This window comes from Manis pentadactyla, chromosome 2 (assembly GCF_030020395.1).
Source record: "Manis pentadactyla isolate mManPen7 chromosome 2, mManPen7.hap1, whole genome shotgun sequence".
Lineage (NCBI taxonomy): Eukaryota > Metazoa > Chordata > Mammalia > Pholidota > Manidae > Manis > Manis pentadactyla.
In genome coordinates, this window is record NC_080020.1 from 48,723,947 (window position 1) to 48,743,413 (window position 19,467).

Below are 19,467 nucleotides of genomic sequence, written 5' to 3' on the forward strand. Positions count from 1 at the left end.
TTTTTACATGATTCAGGTATTATAATGATAGTGACCAAATGATAATTTTCTAATACCATCATTCTTTACACATTTATAAGTTGGTTTTCTTCTATAAGGAAAATATTTGTTTTCTTATTTATGTCTGCATGGATTCACAGACTTTTATTTTATCCAATGGGCTGTAATACTTTGCTATCATCATTTATTTTAGTGCTCAAATTGTCCAATATTGGGGCAGTGGGTGCCCCTTCAAGCTGGCTCCTGTGTTTCCAATATTTCCACATACCTCTGAGTGTTTTCTTACTTTCTGGCACAATAAAATGTTCCAGACTTAAGAATACACCATATCTACGAGGACTCCTGGTACATATGAGTGGAACATGAAGAAACCATGATCTATGTGCCAGGTGTGATCATTGCTGTGGCTGCAGTTTCTTCTCCTCATTGTTTTTGCTTTTTTTTTTAACATAACCACAGAACTTTTATATCATCAGAAAGAAGTTTCTCCCCTAAATTTCTTCATGTTACTCATTATCTGGTCAGTATTCAAGTTTCCACAACTGTCCTATAAAGATCTTTTTTATTGTGAGTTTTCTCACTTAGGATCCAAACAAGGTTATCATTGCATTTGGTTGATATGACGTCTAAATTCTTGAGGTTTGTTTTATTATGACAATTTTAAACATACAAATGTGGAGATAATAGCAAAATTGATATAACATGTATTACATTAATTAATTTTAATTACAAGGATACAGTAATAACCACCAATGTGCCCACCATCAGCCTCCAATAGTTATCAATATTTGACCAAACTTGTTTCATCTATACCCCTACTGTGGCTCCATACTTTAATTTTTTAAGCAAATTCCACATGTTATATCAATTCATCCCTAAATTCTTTTTTAAAAGAGGATTTCTTTCACCCTTTTCCTATAGCCATGATATAGTTATCACAAATAAAAATATTTTAATGATAGCAATATCAGCAAATATTCAGTCAGTATTCAAGTTTTCATGATTGTCTTATAATTTTTTTTGCAATCGGTTTGTTAGAATCAGGATCTAAACAATGTCTCCAATTGCATTTATTTATGTGTGTTAAGTCCATTTGAAAATCAACTATATGAAGTAAAATTTATAATCAATACAGTACACCCATATTAAGTGTACAATTCCATGACTTTTGACAAATGTGTATATTTATGTAACTCAACACACTCAAAATACAAAACATATCCGTTACCTGAAAAGTTATCTTGTACCCCTTCTCAGTTGACTCCTCCTGTTGCACACAACCTCCAGCCCCAGGGAACCACTGCTTTCAGTTACTACAGATTACTTTTTGTTAATTCATCTATGTTTTACTGATGTGTAGAATTCTGTAGTATGAATATAACATAAATTGTGTATCTTTTCACCTGTGGATGAACATTAGATTGTTTCTAAGTTTTTGCTCTGATGTATAAAGCTGCTATGAAAATTCATGCCCAAACTTTGTGCAGACATCTTTTCCTTTTTCTTGGATAAACATCTAGAAATAGAACTGCTGGGTTGTTTGAAAGGTATATGCAGGTTTAATTTTATAAGGAACTGCCAAACTATTTTCCTAAGTGGTTGTACCATTTTACATTCCTTTCAGTAAAATATGAGACTTCCTGTTACTCCCCGTCACCACCAACACTTAATCTTTTTAATTATAACCTTGTTATGTATGTACTGGTACATCATTATGGTTTTAATTTGTATTTCCCTAATAGCTAATACTGTTGAGCATTTTTTCAAGGACTTATCAGCTATTTGCATATCTTCTTTTACAAAGTGTTCAAATCTGTTGTCCATTTTATTATTAGATTGTTTTCTTATTGTTGAGTTATAAGAGTTGCTTATGTATTCTGGGTTTCAAGTCCTTCAACAAACATATATACTGTGAATATATATTCCAAATGCATGTTTTGCCATTTCATTTTTGTAACTGTGTCTTTCTAGAGACCAGAAGAAAACTAAAATTTTTTAATTTTTATGAAGTCCAATTTATCAATTTTTTATTTTATGGTCCATGTTTTTTGTGACTTTTAAAAACCTTTACATATATCAAGACTGCAAATGTTTTCTTCTGTAGTTCAATAGTTTTAGCTTTTATGCTTTGGTCTATGATCTATTTCAAAATAATTTTTATATGTGGTGTGAGATAAGGATTGAGGTTTATTTTTTTTCATATGATGTCCATCTATTCCAGCTTCATTTGTTGAAGACTATATACTTTCCACTGAAGTACTTAGAGCCTTGTTGAACAAAAATTGGCCATAATACGAGTCTTTTTCTGGATTCTCTGTTTTGTTACACTGATCTATATGTCTAGCCTTTTGTCAATACTACACTGTACTGTTACTTACTACTATAGATAAAAGTAAGTTTTGTAGCCAGATCATGTATATCTTCCACCTTTATTTTTCTTTTTCAAAATTGTTTTGGTTCTTTTTGATCCTTTGCATGTCTATAGACATTTTAGAATAAGCTCATCAATTTCTACCAAAAAAACCCACCTGTTCTGATTTTAATTAGAAAGGACCTAAATCTATAGATCAACTTCTGGCGAACTGACACTGACAATATTGACTCTCCAGATAAATGAACATGACATATTTCTTCATTTACATGGGTCTTCTATTTATTTCAGCAATGTTTTATAGCTTTCAAAGTACAGGTCTTGGTCATCTAAGTGTTTTATGGGTTTTGGTGCTATAGCAAATGATATCTTTAAAATTTCCACCTTCTGATTATTATTCACTGTTAGTATATAGAAATTCAATAGATTTTCCCCTGGTTTTATTGAAATGTAATTGACAACACTCTGAGATTCTGACATTCTTGGTACATCTTGACAAGTGCTGGATGGGGCATAGAATCCCTGGGGATCATGGACGGAGGATGCCTCCATCACAGTTGTTGATCTTGGGATTTCACGATTTTCCTGAGATGTCTGTGTCTCTTTCTGAACTGCCTGTTTCTGTCTAGAAAATTCAGGCCCTCAGAAGTCTATAAAGGTTATATAGGCAAATTACTATGTTTTAAATCCACTTGAAATTATTATTTTCTGCTGCTGAGACATTGATATAGAGTGTTATAATCCAGGTTCCATAGAAAACATAGCCTGAATCAAAACTTACATGTTTATACTTTACTCGAGAATGAAATCCTAGGAAATCAGGCATGGTGGATGTCTTGCCAGTGGGTTTCAGCCCCGGGCAAGTTCGCTATGGATTCAATGTAACCAAAGAAAATGACAGCAAAACGTTCTTGGGGTGAAAGGGTTATACCCAACTTTATTTCCAGGTGGCAGGTCAGTCACTAAAATCCCGTTCACTCAGAGCGAGTCTCTGCCAGCCAGTCTCTACCTCTGGGCCCCTCTGTCTGCACAGCCATCCCGCACAGGCGCCCTCTGGGCCTCTGTCCTCGGTGCTGCCACCACTCCAGCCTCTGCTCTGCTCTCCTGCAACCTCGCAGCCCTGCTACCGTGTCATGCGCAGAGCACTGGGCAGAGCTCTTTATATAGAGTCAGCAGCCATGTATTGCCCACAGGTGTGCAGTTAGCTAGTCAACCAGGGCCAGGTGAGAATCCTGGCCACTGGCACTCTCATTTTATCCACAGTGGGACAGAGGACTGAGGCAGAGAAAGAGGGAGGGCAAATACAAGACATTGGCTACTGCTTGGTAAGAAGTGCACTGTTCCATCCCATCAGTCTGCCCTCAGAGAGACTACATGAACAACTGCATCTCAGGATAGCTCATCATGGGGCAGGAAATGAAGTTTTTACATGGTGGATCCCATCTCTTATTGGTCAGGGTTTTGCCCCATGGGACATTAATTCCTCTGCACTTTGGGGTTATGCATGTGTGGACGCTGTGGTCTGTGGCATCTCATGCTTCAGTAGCAATAGGCAAGCTGTAGGGTGGGAGATAGGAGTCCTGTAGTACCTGTATGAGGTGAGGAGCTGTTGGGTTGTGTGTGGGTAAGTTGGTCAGCATGGTGGTGGCTAGACAGAATTCACGTAGAGCTGGTCACTACAGAACTAGCTGGAGTGAAATAAGTGGTCAGGGGCCTTGGAGGCACGAGAGACTGCAAAGATCTGATGTGAAACATAAGAGGTGTTTGACACAGTACACCCTTATGCCCCTCAGTGCGGCTCATTCTCATTATATCCAATCCCTACTATGATATGGATTCCCCACTCCTGGGGCCACAAAGTGCCCTTACTCCTTCCAAGAAGAGTGGTACAAGCCCAATCCCTTTAATGTACAAAATTCCCTTTAATGTGGTAGCCAGCCACAGTCTCTGGAAAGACTTAAGGCAAGTGAGACAGGGAAACAAGCTACGGCCCTCTGCAGCTGCAGCTGGTCCCCAGGCCCTGATAATCCTATCACATATTTCCTCTACTACTCATTCTAGATTGCCTCACTCTTGGCTAATATTTTGGTTGGCCTGATTGCTTTTCAGTGGAGTAACCCAGCCTTTCAATTCTGAAGGGTCGAAGCCTTGAGTTGCCTTGTCCTAGTCAAGTTGTAGTTGTTACAGTTGTTTATGTGCCGTAACCATTAGGTATGGAAGCACCGAGAGATGTTCCAGGGAATCCCCTGGGCTCCAGACATACTCCTGATGCTGTTGTGTGTAACGGCAAATCTGGCCCCCTCACTGCAGTGGGGGGCATTACCCTGCCAGTGTGGGAGCTCCTCCATTTCCTGGTTCACAGACAGAAGGAGCCCAGAGTGTCCAGGTGGTCACTGCAGCCCCTAATTCAGTGGAACCCACACTATGTCCCCTGAGAAACATGCTCCCCCTCTTCTGAACCAGACAAAATCTAAGACTGAAGGGATCATTTAAATGCATCTGGGTTATTTAAACCATCTGTAAATAGGTCTCCTGCTTTTCCTCCCTTTCCCATCCTGTCAACTGAGGTGTTGTTTGAACTTGTTCACAGCTCACAAGTCATGTAATGAGCATGGGGGGTTTAAAAGAGCAATAAGGTATCTCTGCTTTAAAGGTCACCTGATATCAGCCTTCTTTCTCCATCACCTAAAATTGAGGTGGTCCTTCGTTTATTTTCTGATTTGAGATGCTCTAGTTAGAGACCATCCTGTTATAGCTCACAGGTGGTACCTTAATTTCCCTATTTGGTTCCCATGGCTTTATTCCCATAAGTCCACCCATGTTCATAAGGCCCTTGCTCTAAGGATCTAGCCTGGGTCAAATACGTATAGACCTTTTCCTCTGTTCCCAGTGCAGTCTTCAACACTGGGGACTTAGTAATGGCCCAAGCTAACTTGGCCTCTGTTACCCTCATGGAATGCAGAGCTGGGAGATAAACAATAAACAAGTAAACAAGATGATATCATCTGGTGATATGTGCTTTGAAGAAAACATAACATGTTTGGGTCTTCTCTGAGGATGTAGTACACGTGTGCTCGGATCTGAATGTTCAAGGGCCCAGCCATGTGAGAACTCAAGGAAAGTGTGTTCCAGGCAGAGGGTACTGCAAATACAAAGTCCCTGAGGCATGAATGAGGAAAGTGAAGTGGAGGTGAGTAATGAGTTTCCAGTAATGAGGTCAGAGAAACAGTAGGGACCTGAGCACATAGAGCCTTGAAGGTGAAAGTAAGGAGCTTGGATTCTATTCTAAGGATAATGGAAAGCCAAAAGAGGGTTTTGAGTCTGGGAATGATAGGATCAGTCCTATCACTCCCGGCAACTATGATGAGACCAAATTAGAGAGGAGTAATAAGGTCAAGGAGACCAGTTAGTGGGTAACTGCAGTGATCCAGGTGAGGGCTGAGGTGGGGAGCAAAGAGGGCCTCTGTTACCAATATAGCCCATTACCAACTACATGCCTTTGGGTCTGTCACTTTCCACCTGGTACTGCAGTTGACTTTCTGCTAGACTAAGAGATTCCTGAGACTAAGTCACACCCAAAACCAAGTAACTGTAAGACAGTAACAAACACATGTTGATTCAATCTATAGCAAAATCTAACTTCTGCAAAGGGCTTTAGCAATGACAAAACTTTTTTTTTAATCTGTTCTTTCATTCCATCTCACCTAGTCTGTAAAGTGGCTATGATTTGACCATCAATTTTACAAGTTCTCTTTGATTTAATCCTTGCCATTACATTGTGAGGTACAGACTATTAGTCTGTTTATAGCTGAAAGATGAGAAAACTAAGATTTAGAGATGTTAACTTGCCAAAGTCACACAGTCAATTAATGGTGGCAATCAGTTTGTGCTCAGGTCTTCCTGAATGGTATGAGATGTAATTTGGGACTTATGTAAGGCAAAACTTTCTCTCCAAATTGAATTTGTTTCCTCAATCTAAAAACTCCTGGCAGAAGCCTGAGGATCTATTACATACTGTTGGGTGCAGGTATTACCTTTCTCAATAATCTGATGGGGCAGGGGGCCAAAAAACCAAAAACTGTTGCCAACATCTCAGTGGTTTGCTTTACTCAGCAATCAAGATATTGTGTCCCCAACTGATAGAAAATATCTCATGTTCCAGCTGTTCAGAAATTAGAGGCTTGTTTTAGGATTTCCATACTCAGTAGGACAGAATTCATCCTTTATCAGGAGCAGAATGGTAAGGTGTCAACAAAACCTTATGACTAGGATTAGAGAAACAAATATTCATTAGATTCTCTACGATAGCTCTCAGTCTATAACGAATCCCAAAAGTTATAAAACTGGAAGGCAAAAACTGATGCTAATTGTCTTGCCTGAGGGTTTCAGCCCTGGGCAATTTCACTATGGATTCAATGAGGTTGAGAAATGACAACGGAACATTCTTGGGGTAAAAGGGTTTATACCCTGCTTTATTCTCGCAGTGGTAGGTTGAGCACTAGAATCATGTCTGCATCCAGCAGTCCGCTGGTCTGTAATTCACCTCAGTCTCTGCCTCTGCCCAGAACACTGGGAAAAGCTTTTTAATAGTGACTCAGTCAATAATAGCTCATTCCCTAGGGTGTGGAAGCATTAGTTTAGCAGTAGGCCAATTACATCATCAAGTAATTTACAGTCAGGTGAGGATCCTGGGCATAGGAACTTCCATTTTCCCCATACCCATAAACACACACAAATACATGCCCACAAATCCTTCCAAAGAGTGATGAAATTCATTTTACTTTCTATTAAACTGTGTGTTCTTAGAGGGCAGCAGTTGTGTCCTTGTCTTGCCAATGGGTTTCAGCCCCAGACAAGTTCACTATGGATTCAATGAGACCAAAGAAATGACAATGGAACATTCTTGGGGTGAAAGGGTTTATACCCAACTTTATTTCCACAGTGGCAGGTGTGGGGAAGTTGGGGTTCCTACAGCCAGGATCCTCACTGAACTTAACCACCTGATGATGTAACTGGCCTGTTGCTAGGCTACTGCTTCCACACCTTTAGGCAATAAGCTATTATTGCGCTATATAGAGAGCTCGGCTTAGTGCTCTGGGCGGAGGCAGAGATGTTAGTGCTCAACCTCCCGCTGGGAGAACAAGCCGGGTAATAAACCCTTTCACCCCAAAGAATGTTTTGTTGTGAATTTCTTTGGTTACATTGAATCCATAGTGAACTTGCGTGGGGCTGAAACCCACTGGCAGGACAATTGGCATAGCTGGTAGGATTCATTGGTGGTCTGAGGTGGCTTGCCTCCTAGAGGACTGGGCCCCATCCCAGGACTGGAGGCAAGTGGAGGTGACACCTGAGGCTGTAGGGGTGGCCCTTGGTATAGTAAGTAGATCTTTTGAGAAACAGAGTGCCTGTGAGGCAGCAGGGACTGTGGGTTGGCTGCTTCTCACAGTCTTAAAAAGGTCTACAGAAGTGACCCAGGAAATGGTGGCATGAGAACATGAGCTGCAAACTTCTGTGGATTCCCTGAAGAAGGAAATGACATTGATGCAAGAGGAGGCAGCACGAGAACACCGGCAGCAAAGCGTCATTGAAGAAGTAAACAACTCCTTAAAGAATGAAGACAGCAGCACTGCCAGGTGTTCTGAAGGAGGAAGAGGCCATCAAGGAAAAAGACGCACTCTCAAGGGAAGCACAGGCAGAAGCGGCATGAGAACGTCAGCTGCGAAGCATTAAGGTGAAGGTAAGAGAGCTTCTGAGACTGAGCTAGCATTGTGAGGCACAGTAGAAAAGGTAAAGGTGGTAGCAGAGAGGCACTCAGGGGAGGGGAGAGAAAGGTGCCATCAGCCCCAGAAATGGAGGAGCTGGGGAAGGATGAAGGGGTGGTGCCGGAGGCACTGGCCCCTCCTGTATTGAAAGCACACCCAGTGGTTGTAAAGAAAATAAAGACCCAGCAGCTGAAAGTTCCCCAAGGAGAGGAGCAGCCCCCTCCCCAGGTCATGGAGCACTCTATGGTCTGCCCCTATACTCAGGCTGAGCTGGTGGATTTGGGCTCCTGGTTTAGGCAGAAGCCCTTGGAGTCAATATCAGCTTGGCTCCTGCGTCTGTGGGACTTAGGGGTGGATGGAATTGTTCTGTCGGGATCAGAGATGGGAAAGCTGGCTTCCCTGACACTGCAGCCTGCCTTGAGGCAGCAATTACAAAATGCACATCAGACCCCAGGGAGTCACTCCCTCCTCGATTGGCTTATGGCTGCACTTTGTGCTGTGTGGCCCAATCCTGGTGATCTACCATCCTCTCCTGTTAGATGTCAGACGTATGCTGAGCTCCAACAGGTGCTACAAGAGCTAGGCATAAGAAATGCCATCTATAGTCCAGAGGATTATAGTCCAGATGAAGAGATTTTCACTACTGGGATGAGAAATACTGTATTTCAAATGGCTCCTACCCTCTTTGGGTCTCTAGTGGCCATTCTTTCCCCTCACTTAGGGCAGCCCATAAGCGAGGTGACACGTACAGTAGAAGACTTAGGAGAGGCAGAAGCAACGAGAACCCGGAAAGAAATAAGACATGTTACTCACAAGAAGAATTTACAGGGCCTCATGAAGGTTTTGAGGACCAGATGTGGGTTGATTTAATATGGGCAGGAGCAGATGGAAGAAAATTAGATGGGAAGTCAAATAGGATCTTACTGGAGCTATGGCAACAACTGAAACCAGAGCAGCAGTTCCAGCCATTAAGACCAAAGAGGCAGAGGTCAGAGACAGAGCCACGAGTCTCTCCTGTGTGTTTGCAAGACTTCCTGCTGGAGAGTGAGCCAACCTCACTTGAGTCCACACAGGAAGGTGATTGGGGAACGTGGTTTGACTGAGGGGAAAGTCAAGGTATGTGCCCTGAGGGACCAGGGGGGAACCAGGGCCACATGTTGAAATAGTAAATAGCTATCCATTGGTCCCCAGTGAACATACAATGTGTCCTGGCTCTGGTGGACACAGGGGCTGAATATTCACTGATTCATGGTAACCCTGAGTGGTTCCCCAGGACCCCTACTATCATAGATGGGGTAAGGCTATCAGAGTGAAAAAAGCCAAAATCCCTTTGGGAATAGGGCATCTACCCCCATAAGAGTATACTGTGTATATATCTCCTATCCCTGAGTATATTTTGGGGATTGATATCCTGCAGGGTCTATGGCTGCAGACCACTGCAGGTGAGTTCAGACTGAGAGTATGTGTGGTGAAGGCAGTTCTGAGGGGACATGCTAGGCACCCGCCCATAGCTTTGCCTGTGCCTCAGTGGGTGACTAGTAGCAAACAATACAAACTGCCTGGAGGGCATAAAGAGATTGGAGAAACTCTCCAGGAGCTGGAAAAGGTGGGTATTATAAAGCCCACCCATAGTCCTTTCAGTTCCCCAGTATGGCCAGTGAGAAAGCCAGATGGCTCCTGATGTATGACTGTGGATTACAAAGAATTGAATGAAGTCATAGGCCCTTTGCATGCTGCTGTCCCCTCTATTGCAGGCTTGATGAATACCCTCAGCCATGAACTAGGAACATATCATTATGTGGTAGATCATGCTGTTGCCTTCTTTTCCATTGACATTGAGCAGGAAAGTCAGGATCAGTTTGCCTTCACGTGGGGAGGACAGCAATGGACTTTCACTGTCCTTCCACAGGGTTACCTCCACAGCCCCACCGTCTGTCATGGACTTGTAGCCCAGGACTTGGCTACATGGGAGAAACTGCCAGTGGTGCAGCTGTACCATTATATTGATGATGTCATGCTCATGTGCAATTCTCTTTCAGAACTAGAAGGTGCAGCACCTAGACTGCTGCAACATCTACAGGAGAAAGGATGGGCTTTGAACAGTACCAAGGTTCAGGGACCTGGTTTGTCTGTCAAATTCTTGGAGATCGTCTGGTCAGGTAAGACCAAAGTTATACCAGAAGCAGTTATAGATTAAGTCCAGGCCTTTCCTACCCCTACAACTGTAGCATTGCTACAGGAGTTTCTGGGTCTTCTAGGCCACTGGAGAGTGTTTATCTCACACTTGGCACAAATTCTGAAGCCTTTATACTGGTTGGTATGAAAGGGCGTCAGGTGGGACTGGGATAAGAAATATGCATCTGCCTTTACTACAGCAAAATGGGCAGTCAAGGCCATACATGCCTCGAGTGTGATAGACCCATCAAGGCCCTGGGAGCTGGACGTTCACATGACTGCAGACAGTTATGGCTGGGGTCTCTGGCAGTGGCTTGAAGGAACTCGCCAACCTGTTGGATTCTGGTCACAACTCTGGAAAGGGGCAGAGGTACAATAAACTTTGACAGAAAACAAGTGGCTGCCATCTATTACACCTTGCTGGCTACAGAACTTATCACTGGAATGGCCCCGATAAAAGTACCAAGTAATAACCACCTATCCCATCTTGGGGTGGGTACGAGACTGGACCCAAAAGCCAAGGAGTGGTGTGGCACAAACACCCACACTAGCTAAGTGGTGTGCTTACTACAGCAGCATAGTGCCCTCTCTAGCAGCCCCTTGAGTGAAGAACTCCAATGCTTATTGGGGCTGGTGACATATGCTAGTGAAAAGCAGGAAGAACTTGCTTTTGAACCATTAGTAGCAGAGAGTCCCTATTGGGAGGGAAGAGCCTCTATACCCGAAGATGCATGGTATACAAATGGCTCCAACTGTGGGCAGCCCCCAAAATGGAGGGCCATAGCTTTCTATCCTAAGACTGAGACAATGTGGATGGAAGATGGTGAGGGGAAGAGCAGCCAATGGGCTGAGTTGCGGGCTGTGTGGCTTGTGATCAGCCAGGAGCCCTCCCCTGTAGTTGTCTGCACTGACAGCTGGGCTGTCTATCAGGGCTTGACCCTGTGGCTACCAACCTGGTACCATGCCAACTGGCTGGTTGGTCAATGACCCCTTTGGGAGCAAGAATTGTGGCAAGACTTAATGGGCCTGTGGTCAGACTAAAATAATTACAGTATACCATGTGACAGGTCATTTGCCACTGGCATCCCCAGGAAATGACGAAGCCTATAAATTGGCCCAGATACATTGGTTAGAAGGAAAGCCTGACTCTGATGTAGCCCAATGGTTGCATCAGCGTTTGTTGCATGTGGGGCAAAAGACAATGTGGGCCATAGCCTGTCGGTGGGGCTTGCCTTTGACCTTTGTAGAAGTTAGTAGAGCCCAGCAGGAGTGTGTTATGTGCTCCAAAAGGGACTTACACAGAGTTCCACAGCAACATGGGACAATAGCTAAGGGACCTATACCCCTCGTCAGGTGGCAGATAGACTAAATTGGGCCTCTACCTGTGTCAGAAGGACATCGGTATGTGATGACTTGTGTGGACACAGCTACTGGACTTCTGGTTGCTTTTCCTACCCTTTGTGAAGACCAGCAGATGACCAAAAGAGGCCTGGAGCATCTCTTTGCTGCCTATGGCTGACCACAGGTATTTGAGAGAGATCAGAGCACCCATTTTACTGTACATACACTGCAGGAATGGGTGTGACAGCTGGGAATCAAATGGAAGTTTCATGTGCCATATAATCATTCCACAGCAGGCATGACAGAGAGGCACAATGGCTTGTTAAAATCCGGACTAAAGTCAGATATCAAAAGTCTGTGGGGAAGGTCAGTCCACTTATGGACCGTGCTGCGGCATTTAAACGAAAGACCCTGAAAGGGAGCCCTGAGCCCCATAGACATGTTAACACATATGGCTGCCTCCCCTATATACAACTATAAGTACAAACCAAGGAAGAATCGCTGAAGCTGAGGTTCGGCCACCAGAATAACATCTTGCTGCCAGCACCAACTGCACTGAAACCCGGAGACTCCATTGAGTGGACATGGCCTTTGACCTTTTGACACATGGACCAACGAAGGCTGGCTCTCCTGGCACCCTGGGGACAAGGCCTGGAAGCTGGCCTCCTGTGTATTCCTGGAATAACAGAGGAGTGGTTGCCAAAGGTCACAGTAGTATATCCTGAATGACCAGAAGGTAGGAACATCTTACCGGGGAGTTTTGTTTCATCATTATGGCCAGTGCATGCACCTCCAGTAGCACTATATATACCCTTCAGTAACCCGCATGGGGAAAGGAGTAAAAGTATGATATACTAGACCTGGAAGGGACCCCTTTCCTGCTACAGTCCTATCACAGGACCACTCTCCTGCATGCATCCTACCTGATGGACAAGATTTGCCTATGTTGGTGTCATTAAAACATGTGTCTTATCACCTGAAGTCTTTGTGGATTGGGAACTTGCTCTGGCTTGAGGATTATTATAATTTTTGTTACTGTATCAAAATCTTGCTGTATCTGAATTTTTATTATCTCTAAGTTGTTGTTATCCTGTTTCTGCTGTGGAATCTGGTTACAGTGCTCCAGCTTTCTCACACAGGGACCATTGTGGAAGATTGAAAGCGTGTAGATTGTAAGGCAAGAATCCTGGAGGGATGGAGTGTGGGGAAGTTGGGGTTCCTATGGCCAGGATCCTCACTGAACTTAAACCACCTGATGATATAACTGGCCTGTTGCTAGGCTACTGCTTCCACACCTTTAGGTAATAAACTATTATTGCTCTATATAGAGAGCTCGGCCCAGGGCTCTGGGTGGAGGCAGAGACGCTAGTGCTCAACCTACCGTGGGGAGAACAAGCCGGGTAATAAACTCTTTCACCCCAAAGAACGTTTTGCTGTCAATTTCTTTGGTCACATTGAATCCACAGCGAACTTGCCCAGGGCTGAAACCCATTGGCAAGACACAGGTCAATCACTAGAATCCTGTCCACTCCAGAGCGAGTCTGCATGCAGCAAGCTGGTCTCTGCCTCTGGCCCCCTCTACCCCAACAGCCGTCTCAGTCTCTGTGCTCGGCACTGCCACCACTCCAGTCTTGTCTCTGCTCTCCTGCAGCCTTGCAGCAGTAGTACTGTGTTGCCCAGAGCACTGGGCAGAGGTCTTTATATAGGGTTGTTTTGCCCACACATGTGTAGTGAGCTAGCTAACCAGGGCCAGGTGAGATTCTTGGCTATAGGAACTTTTACTTTATCCACAGTCCTGTTCATCTTTGCAGCATCTGGTCCAGAACCTGGTTCAGAATAAGCACTCAGTAAATATTTGTTGAATAAATTTCTAAAATCTGTAGATGAATTAATAAATCTGTAAAAAAGATCTTTAGAGTATTCTAGAACTGCACTGTCCAGTATAGTAGTCACTAACCATGTGTGGCAATTGGGTATTTGAAATGTGGCTACTCCAAATAGAGATGTGGGGTAAGTGTAAAATATACACCCGATTTTGCAAGTTAGTACCAAAAAAAAACATTCTGGATATATTGGGTTAAATCAAATGTTACCAAAATTAATTTCACCTGTGTTAAATGTGGGACTAGAGTATTTAAAATTATACATGTGACTCACATTATATTTTGATTGGGTAGCACTACTAAGGGCAAAATAAAGTTGAGAGGAAAAAATTGTTCTTAATAAAAGCCATTTATTAACAAACAAAAAGCAAATAATCCAGTTAAAAAATGGGCAGAGGAGCTGAATAGACAGTTCTCTAAAGAAGAAATCCAGATGGCCAACAGGCACATGAAAAGATGCTCCACATCGCTAATCATCAGAGAAATGCAAATTAAAACCACAATGAGATATCACCTCACACCAGTAAGGATGGCCACCATCCAAAAGACAAACAACAACAAATGTTGGCGAGGGTGTGGACAAAAGGGAACCCTCCTACCCTGCTGGTGGGAATGTAAATTAGTTCAACCATTGTGGAAAGCAGTATGGAGGTTCCTCAGAATGCTCAAAATACAAATACCATTTGACCCAGGAATTCGACTTCTAGGAATTTACCCTAAGAATGCAGCACTCCAGTTTGAAAAAGACAGATGCACCCCTATGTTTATCGCTGCGCTGTTTACAATAGCCAAGATATGGAAGCAACCTAAATGTCCATCAGTAGATGAATGGATAAAGAAGATGTGGTACATATACACAATGGAATATTAGTCAGCCATAATAAAAAAACAGATCTTACCATTTGCAACAACATGGATGGAGCTAGAGGGTATTATGCTCAGTGAAATAAGCCAGGCAGAGAAAAACAAGTACCAAATGATTTCACTCATATGTGGAGTATAAGAACAAAGGAAAACTGAAGGAACAAAACAGCAGCAAAATCATAGAACCCAAGAATGGACTAATAGTTACCAAAGGGAAAGGGACTGGGGAGGATGGGTGGGAAGGGAGGGATAAGGGTGGGGAAAAAGAAAGAGGGCATTACGATTAGCATGTATAGTGCATGGGGGGCATGGGGAGGGCTGTGCAACCCAGAGAAGACAAGTAGTGATTTTACAGCATCTTATTAGGCAGATGGACAGTGACTGTGAAGGGGTATGTGGGGGGGACTTGGTGAAGGGGGGAACCTAGTAAACATAATGTTCTTTCTGTAATTGTAGATTAATGATACCAAAATTTTTTTAAAAGCCATTTATTGATGACACTTTCCACACTCTTTCTTGAACTTATCAAAAAATCTTAGGTTTCTCCAAGGCTAATTGAGGTTATGAGGATTCTGCCTGTGTCAGAGGGACAGACCGGCAGCTCATAGACTGAAATATGGCTTGCAATTATGGCTGACTGACTGTAATTTTCTTAAAAACCAAATCAGTTATTACCATTTTAAAATGGGGAGATTTCATATGCAGATCCAAATCTGTAGGTCCTCTTTAAAAATGGTCTTAGTTGGAGGCCATCAGCTACACCATAAAAGCAGAAACCATGTTTGGTCAGGAATAGACTCTCCAGTTTGTCATATTGTATCCTCTGGGCCGAGGCAAATTCTCATTTGTAGAGTTAAAAGAAAAAAAGTTAATATTTCTTGTAACCATGTCTTTATTCAAAGAAGAAAACAGGAAAGTAAGCCAAGAAGGTGTAAATTTCTTTGAGGAAGTGCAAAACATTCAGTGGTATTTAATATAACCATAAATATGTCTGTTGAAAGAATGTATCTTAAATCAGAATTATGCAACAACTCCAGAGGGCATCTGATTTTGCAATCCCTCATCTGGTTTGTCTGGATCCCAAATTATTGGAGATGCTGAATAGTACTGTGCCTCCTTTGAGCTTTGAGTTGATGTGAAGTCACAGCTGTTTGCTTCCAATTTTGCCTTTACAGTCTAAGGAAAATTCCAGGGCATTGTTATGAAGTTTGTGCAAACCTGTGTGGATAAAGTGAAGGTTCCTATGACCAGGATCCTCACCTGAACCTCAACTACTTGATGATGTAACTGGCTTGCTGCTAGGCTACTGCTTCCACACCCATAGGCAATAAGCTATTATTGACTGAGTCACTATGTAAAGGGCTCTGCCCAGTGCTCTGGGCTGAGGCAGAAACGAAAAAGGATTACAGATTCACAGACTGTTGGATGCAGACGTAATTCTAGTGCTCGACCTATCACCATGAAAACAAACCAGGTAATAAACCCTTTCACCCCAAGAATGTTCCATTGTCATTCCTCAGTCTCATTGAATCCATAGTGAACTTGCTGGGGGCTGAAACCCATTGGCAAGACACCTGGTAAGACCTGACACAGGCCAGAAAGAAGAAGTAGCCAAAACTAAGTCCTTGCATCCCTTGCTGTACTCCTCACAGAACTTCAGCTTTCAAAGCACCTCCTGTCCTGTCTCACCTGATCGACCCTGTGAAGTGGGCAAGAGTGGAATTGCACAGACAAGGAAGCAGGGCGCCTCGATAGGAACAAATTAGTCTTGGGAGTCTGAGGAAAAGAACACACCAGACCCAGACTGCTTTGCCTTCCCAAGGCCTTCTGGAGGGTGGACAGAGAAGGCAGATGGCATGAGAAAAGAAATGGAATTGGAAAAGGGTGATCTAAAGAAAGCTGGCAGATTAGAAGGGGCAAAGAAAGTGCAGATGAAGGCAGACATTGAGGGGTTAAGGATAGGGCAGTGGAAAGGGTGAGGGACTGTCTTCAAGGAGAAAGAGCTGAGGTTGTATATCAGGGGCTTTGGGGGAACCTCACCCCACAAATGGCAAAATGGAGCCCAGAGGAGAGGTGGTTTGCCCAAGGATGTCCAGCACTTTGCCAGGTGGGCACTAGAACCTGAACCCCAGTACCCTGATCCCAGTCCAGGAACTTCCTTCTGTTTGTCACAGGGGTGATAAGTCAGTGGGCCGAGAGACGCAAAAAGGTCGGAGGCAGGCAGGAGTCGAGTAGCAACCAGAGTGGACAGAACGCTCTGCCGAAAGCTGGTAGCGCTCTTAATGGTCCAAGACCCAAGTAGTCGAGTCCAAATAATCCAAACAAGCGACTTCGAAGCCGTGATTTCACGTGGCCTAAAGACTTTCACAGCTTGCGGCTAGAAGGCAGCGTAGGAAAGGTCCCACCAGTATTCAGGGACTTTCGGGACCTCCCGAGAGATGATCAAGAGCTTTTGGAAATGTTAGGGCAGGACTCAAATATCAAACGGCCGCTATTTTAGGACAACTACAATAAGAAATATTCAGGAGAATTGTAGATTATAGGGAAATGGTTAGGGAGCAGGCGAAATCTGCCGAATTGCATTCTGTTATTTCCTGGCTTCTCAAGGCACCCTGGGGGGCTTTCGGCTCTTCGCGATCTATCAGGAGTCAGGTTTCTAACCTAAATCGTAAGGGACTGACAGCTCTCGGCAATTTCCGTAAATATTCGGACTCGGCCTGAGAGTGGCGCCCTCTGGCGGCGGTAACTGTCAACACCAGCAAGCCCCAGGCTGGGCAAGCAAGCGCAGACGCAGTTGCGCGCCGCCAGCCGTTCGGACCGGACGTGTTTGCTGTTGAGATCAGTTCCGGCGGGTGACGGTGCGGACGGGTCAGAAGCGTAGAGGCGGCGGCAAAATGGCGGCGCCTGAGGAGCGGGATCTAACCCAGGAGCAGACAGAGAAGTTGCTGCAGTTTCAGGTAGCAGCGAGTACTCGGTGCAGCAGATGCCGCTGCAGGCTGAGGAGCAGGCCCCTAGAGGCCCCAGAACCCTCTTCAGATTGGGCCCGAGAGTCTTCTCAGACCAGCGGCGGCCCCCTCCCCCCAGACGCTAACTGCTCTGCTGCTCCCGGCCCCCGAGCCTCTGTCGGTCCCCGGCCTTCCAGCCAGAGCTGCGGCCAGACCCACCTTCCCTCTGCCCTCTTTCCCTTCTCCCCTCAGCGGGTCAACTTCCTGCTTTTCCTTCGTGGCTCCTGTCCTCAACCATCCTTTCCAACCCGGTTGCCCATTGGACCCTCTCTGCCTGACGACTCAGGATCTTCCGAGATGCCTAATTCCCATTGCTGAATTGGCCTTGTCGGGCCTCCGGAAAACCTCCTACCAGCATCCATGTTATTCTCATAAACATTTACTGATGGCTTCTTGGATGCCAGGTCCCGTGTTGGACGCCCTGGTGGGGGAGGGTGCAGGCTCGGCTCCTGCCCTAAAGGTGTGGGAGGACACCACGTAAGGAAACAGTGCAACACTTGGAATGTCATCAGTGCCTACTGACGGGGTTTACCCTGGGCTTATTTCTAGACACACGTGCTTGACTATGCTTGAGGAGCGTGATAACTTGCAGGAATCTGCCTCTTTTTGGTGGGAACTTTTGGCACTAAAGCACTTACCTCTGCGCTGGAGAATCTGGTTGGAGGGGACCGCTAGGGTGGGTAACCTTGGCTCTTTGTTACCCTAGTAGATACCAGTTTCCTTAGTTCTGAAATACACATTTTTAAAATGTACCCTGTAAGGGTGTTAGGGAGATCAAATGAATTTATAGATGTCTGAAGGACTTTGCAAACTGTAAAACGTTTCAAAACAGTATTGCTGCTATCAATCATTAACTAAGGATAGGATTAAAGTTAATACACTTATTTCCTAAATACAAAATGTGCTAAATATTCATTGCTTCAGCAGTATTTACCAAAAACCTTTGTTTTGTGCTTGACTTAGGCACTCCTAGATCGAGTACCATATATTGAGTATTTGTGATGTTGTAGCTACATATTTGCTAAATAATCACTTAGCATACATTACCGTATTTAATACAACCACCCTATGAAATTCACACTATTAGCAGTCCACATTTTATAGGTGAGGGATATGACACTTAAGAGGTAGCATACTTAGGTCACACAGTAATTAGTAGTACCAGATTTAAAGTCAGATCCATCTTTACAGAACTTTTCCTGAGCTCTTGATTTGTGTGATACACAATCTGTGAAAGTATCAGCGTACAGTTGAGAATGGAATGCAAGTGCTGTGATATTAGGCCTTTTCTTCCAGCAAGTTCTCACTTTTCTGTAATTTCCTTTGTTAAATTTCACTGTAATTAATTTTGAAGTGGGTTTTTCTCTTAAATTGAGCAGTGAGTTGGAAGTGTGTAAATGGAAAAATAACTATCTTATTAGCAGTTGACATTTGATTGGAGTTTGAGTAGAGAAATTGATGACATAGCAGATTAGAATCAGAATTAATAAACAGACAACCAGCTTCCCCTTCCTGGTAGACCACTAATTTCACAACTTCGTTTATTTTGGCAGGCCATTTTGCCCCTTATAACTCTTGAGGGGTATGCCTCCATGTTAAGCATAATGAGGTGATGTGTGAGTCATGATGTACTTAGTCTGGTACTGGAAGAACACAAATAATGGTAGTATTCTGAGTTATAACTCTTGAGGGGTATGCCTCCATGTTAAGCATAATGAGGTGATGTGTGAGTCATGATGTACTTAGTCTGGTACTGGAAGAACACAAATAATGGTAGTATTTCTGAGGTAAAGTGTATAGATACCTCTGTTTTTGCCTTAATTGAACATCTGTATCAGTAAGAGATGAGTAGCAGGTACAAGTTGTATTACGACTGCTTCAGGAAATTGGATTTAATAAGGCAAATGCATTTTACATTTATGTTGTTTTTAAGCATTTGCTGGTTCAGGTTCATCATTTAGATTGCCATTTAACATTCTCTGAAACTTCCTAGGTGTCAAGCATTTTACCAGGTATTTGATGTACATTAATTATTTTAAAACTCAGTAACACTGTAAGGTGTTAAA

General features: G+C 43.8%; 1 protein-coding gene across 1 annotated transcript in view; it reads left to right on the top strand.

Moving 5' to 3' along the window:
- The first annotated feature begins 17,204 nt into the window (after window positions 1-17,204).
- FAF2 (Fas associated factor family member 2) overlaps window positions 17,205-19,467 on the top strand; it is a 60,528-nt gene continuing 58,265 nt past the window's right edge. The window contains exon 1 of the mRNA XM_036884755.2: window positions 17,205-17,353. Within this exon, the coding sequence (XP_036740650.2) occupies window positions 17,291-17,353 (63 nt within the window). The 5' untranslated portion in view covers window positions 17,205-17,290. The remainder of the gene's footprint in view (window positions 17,354-19,467) is intronic.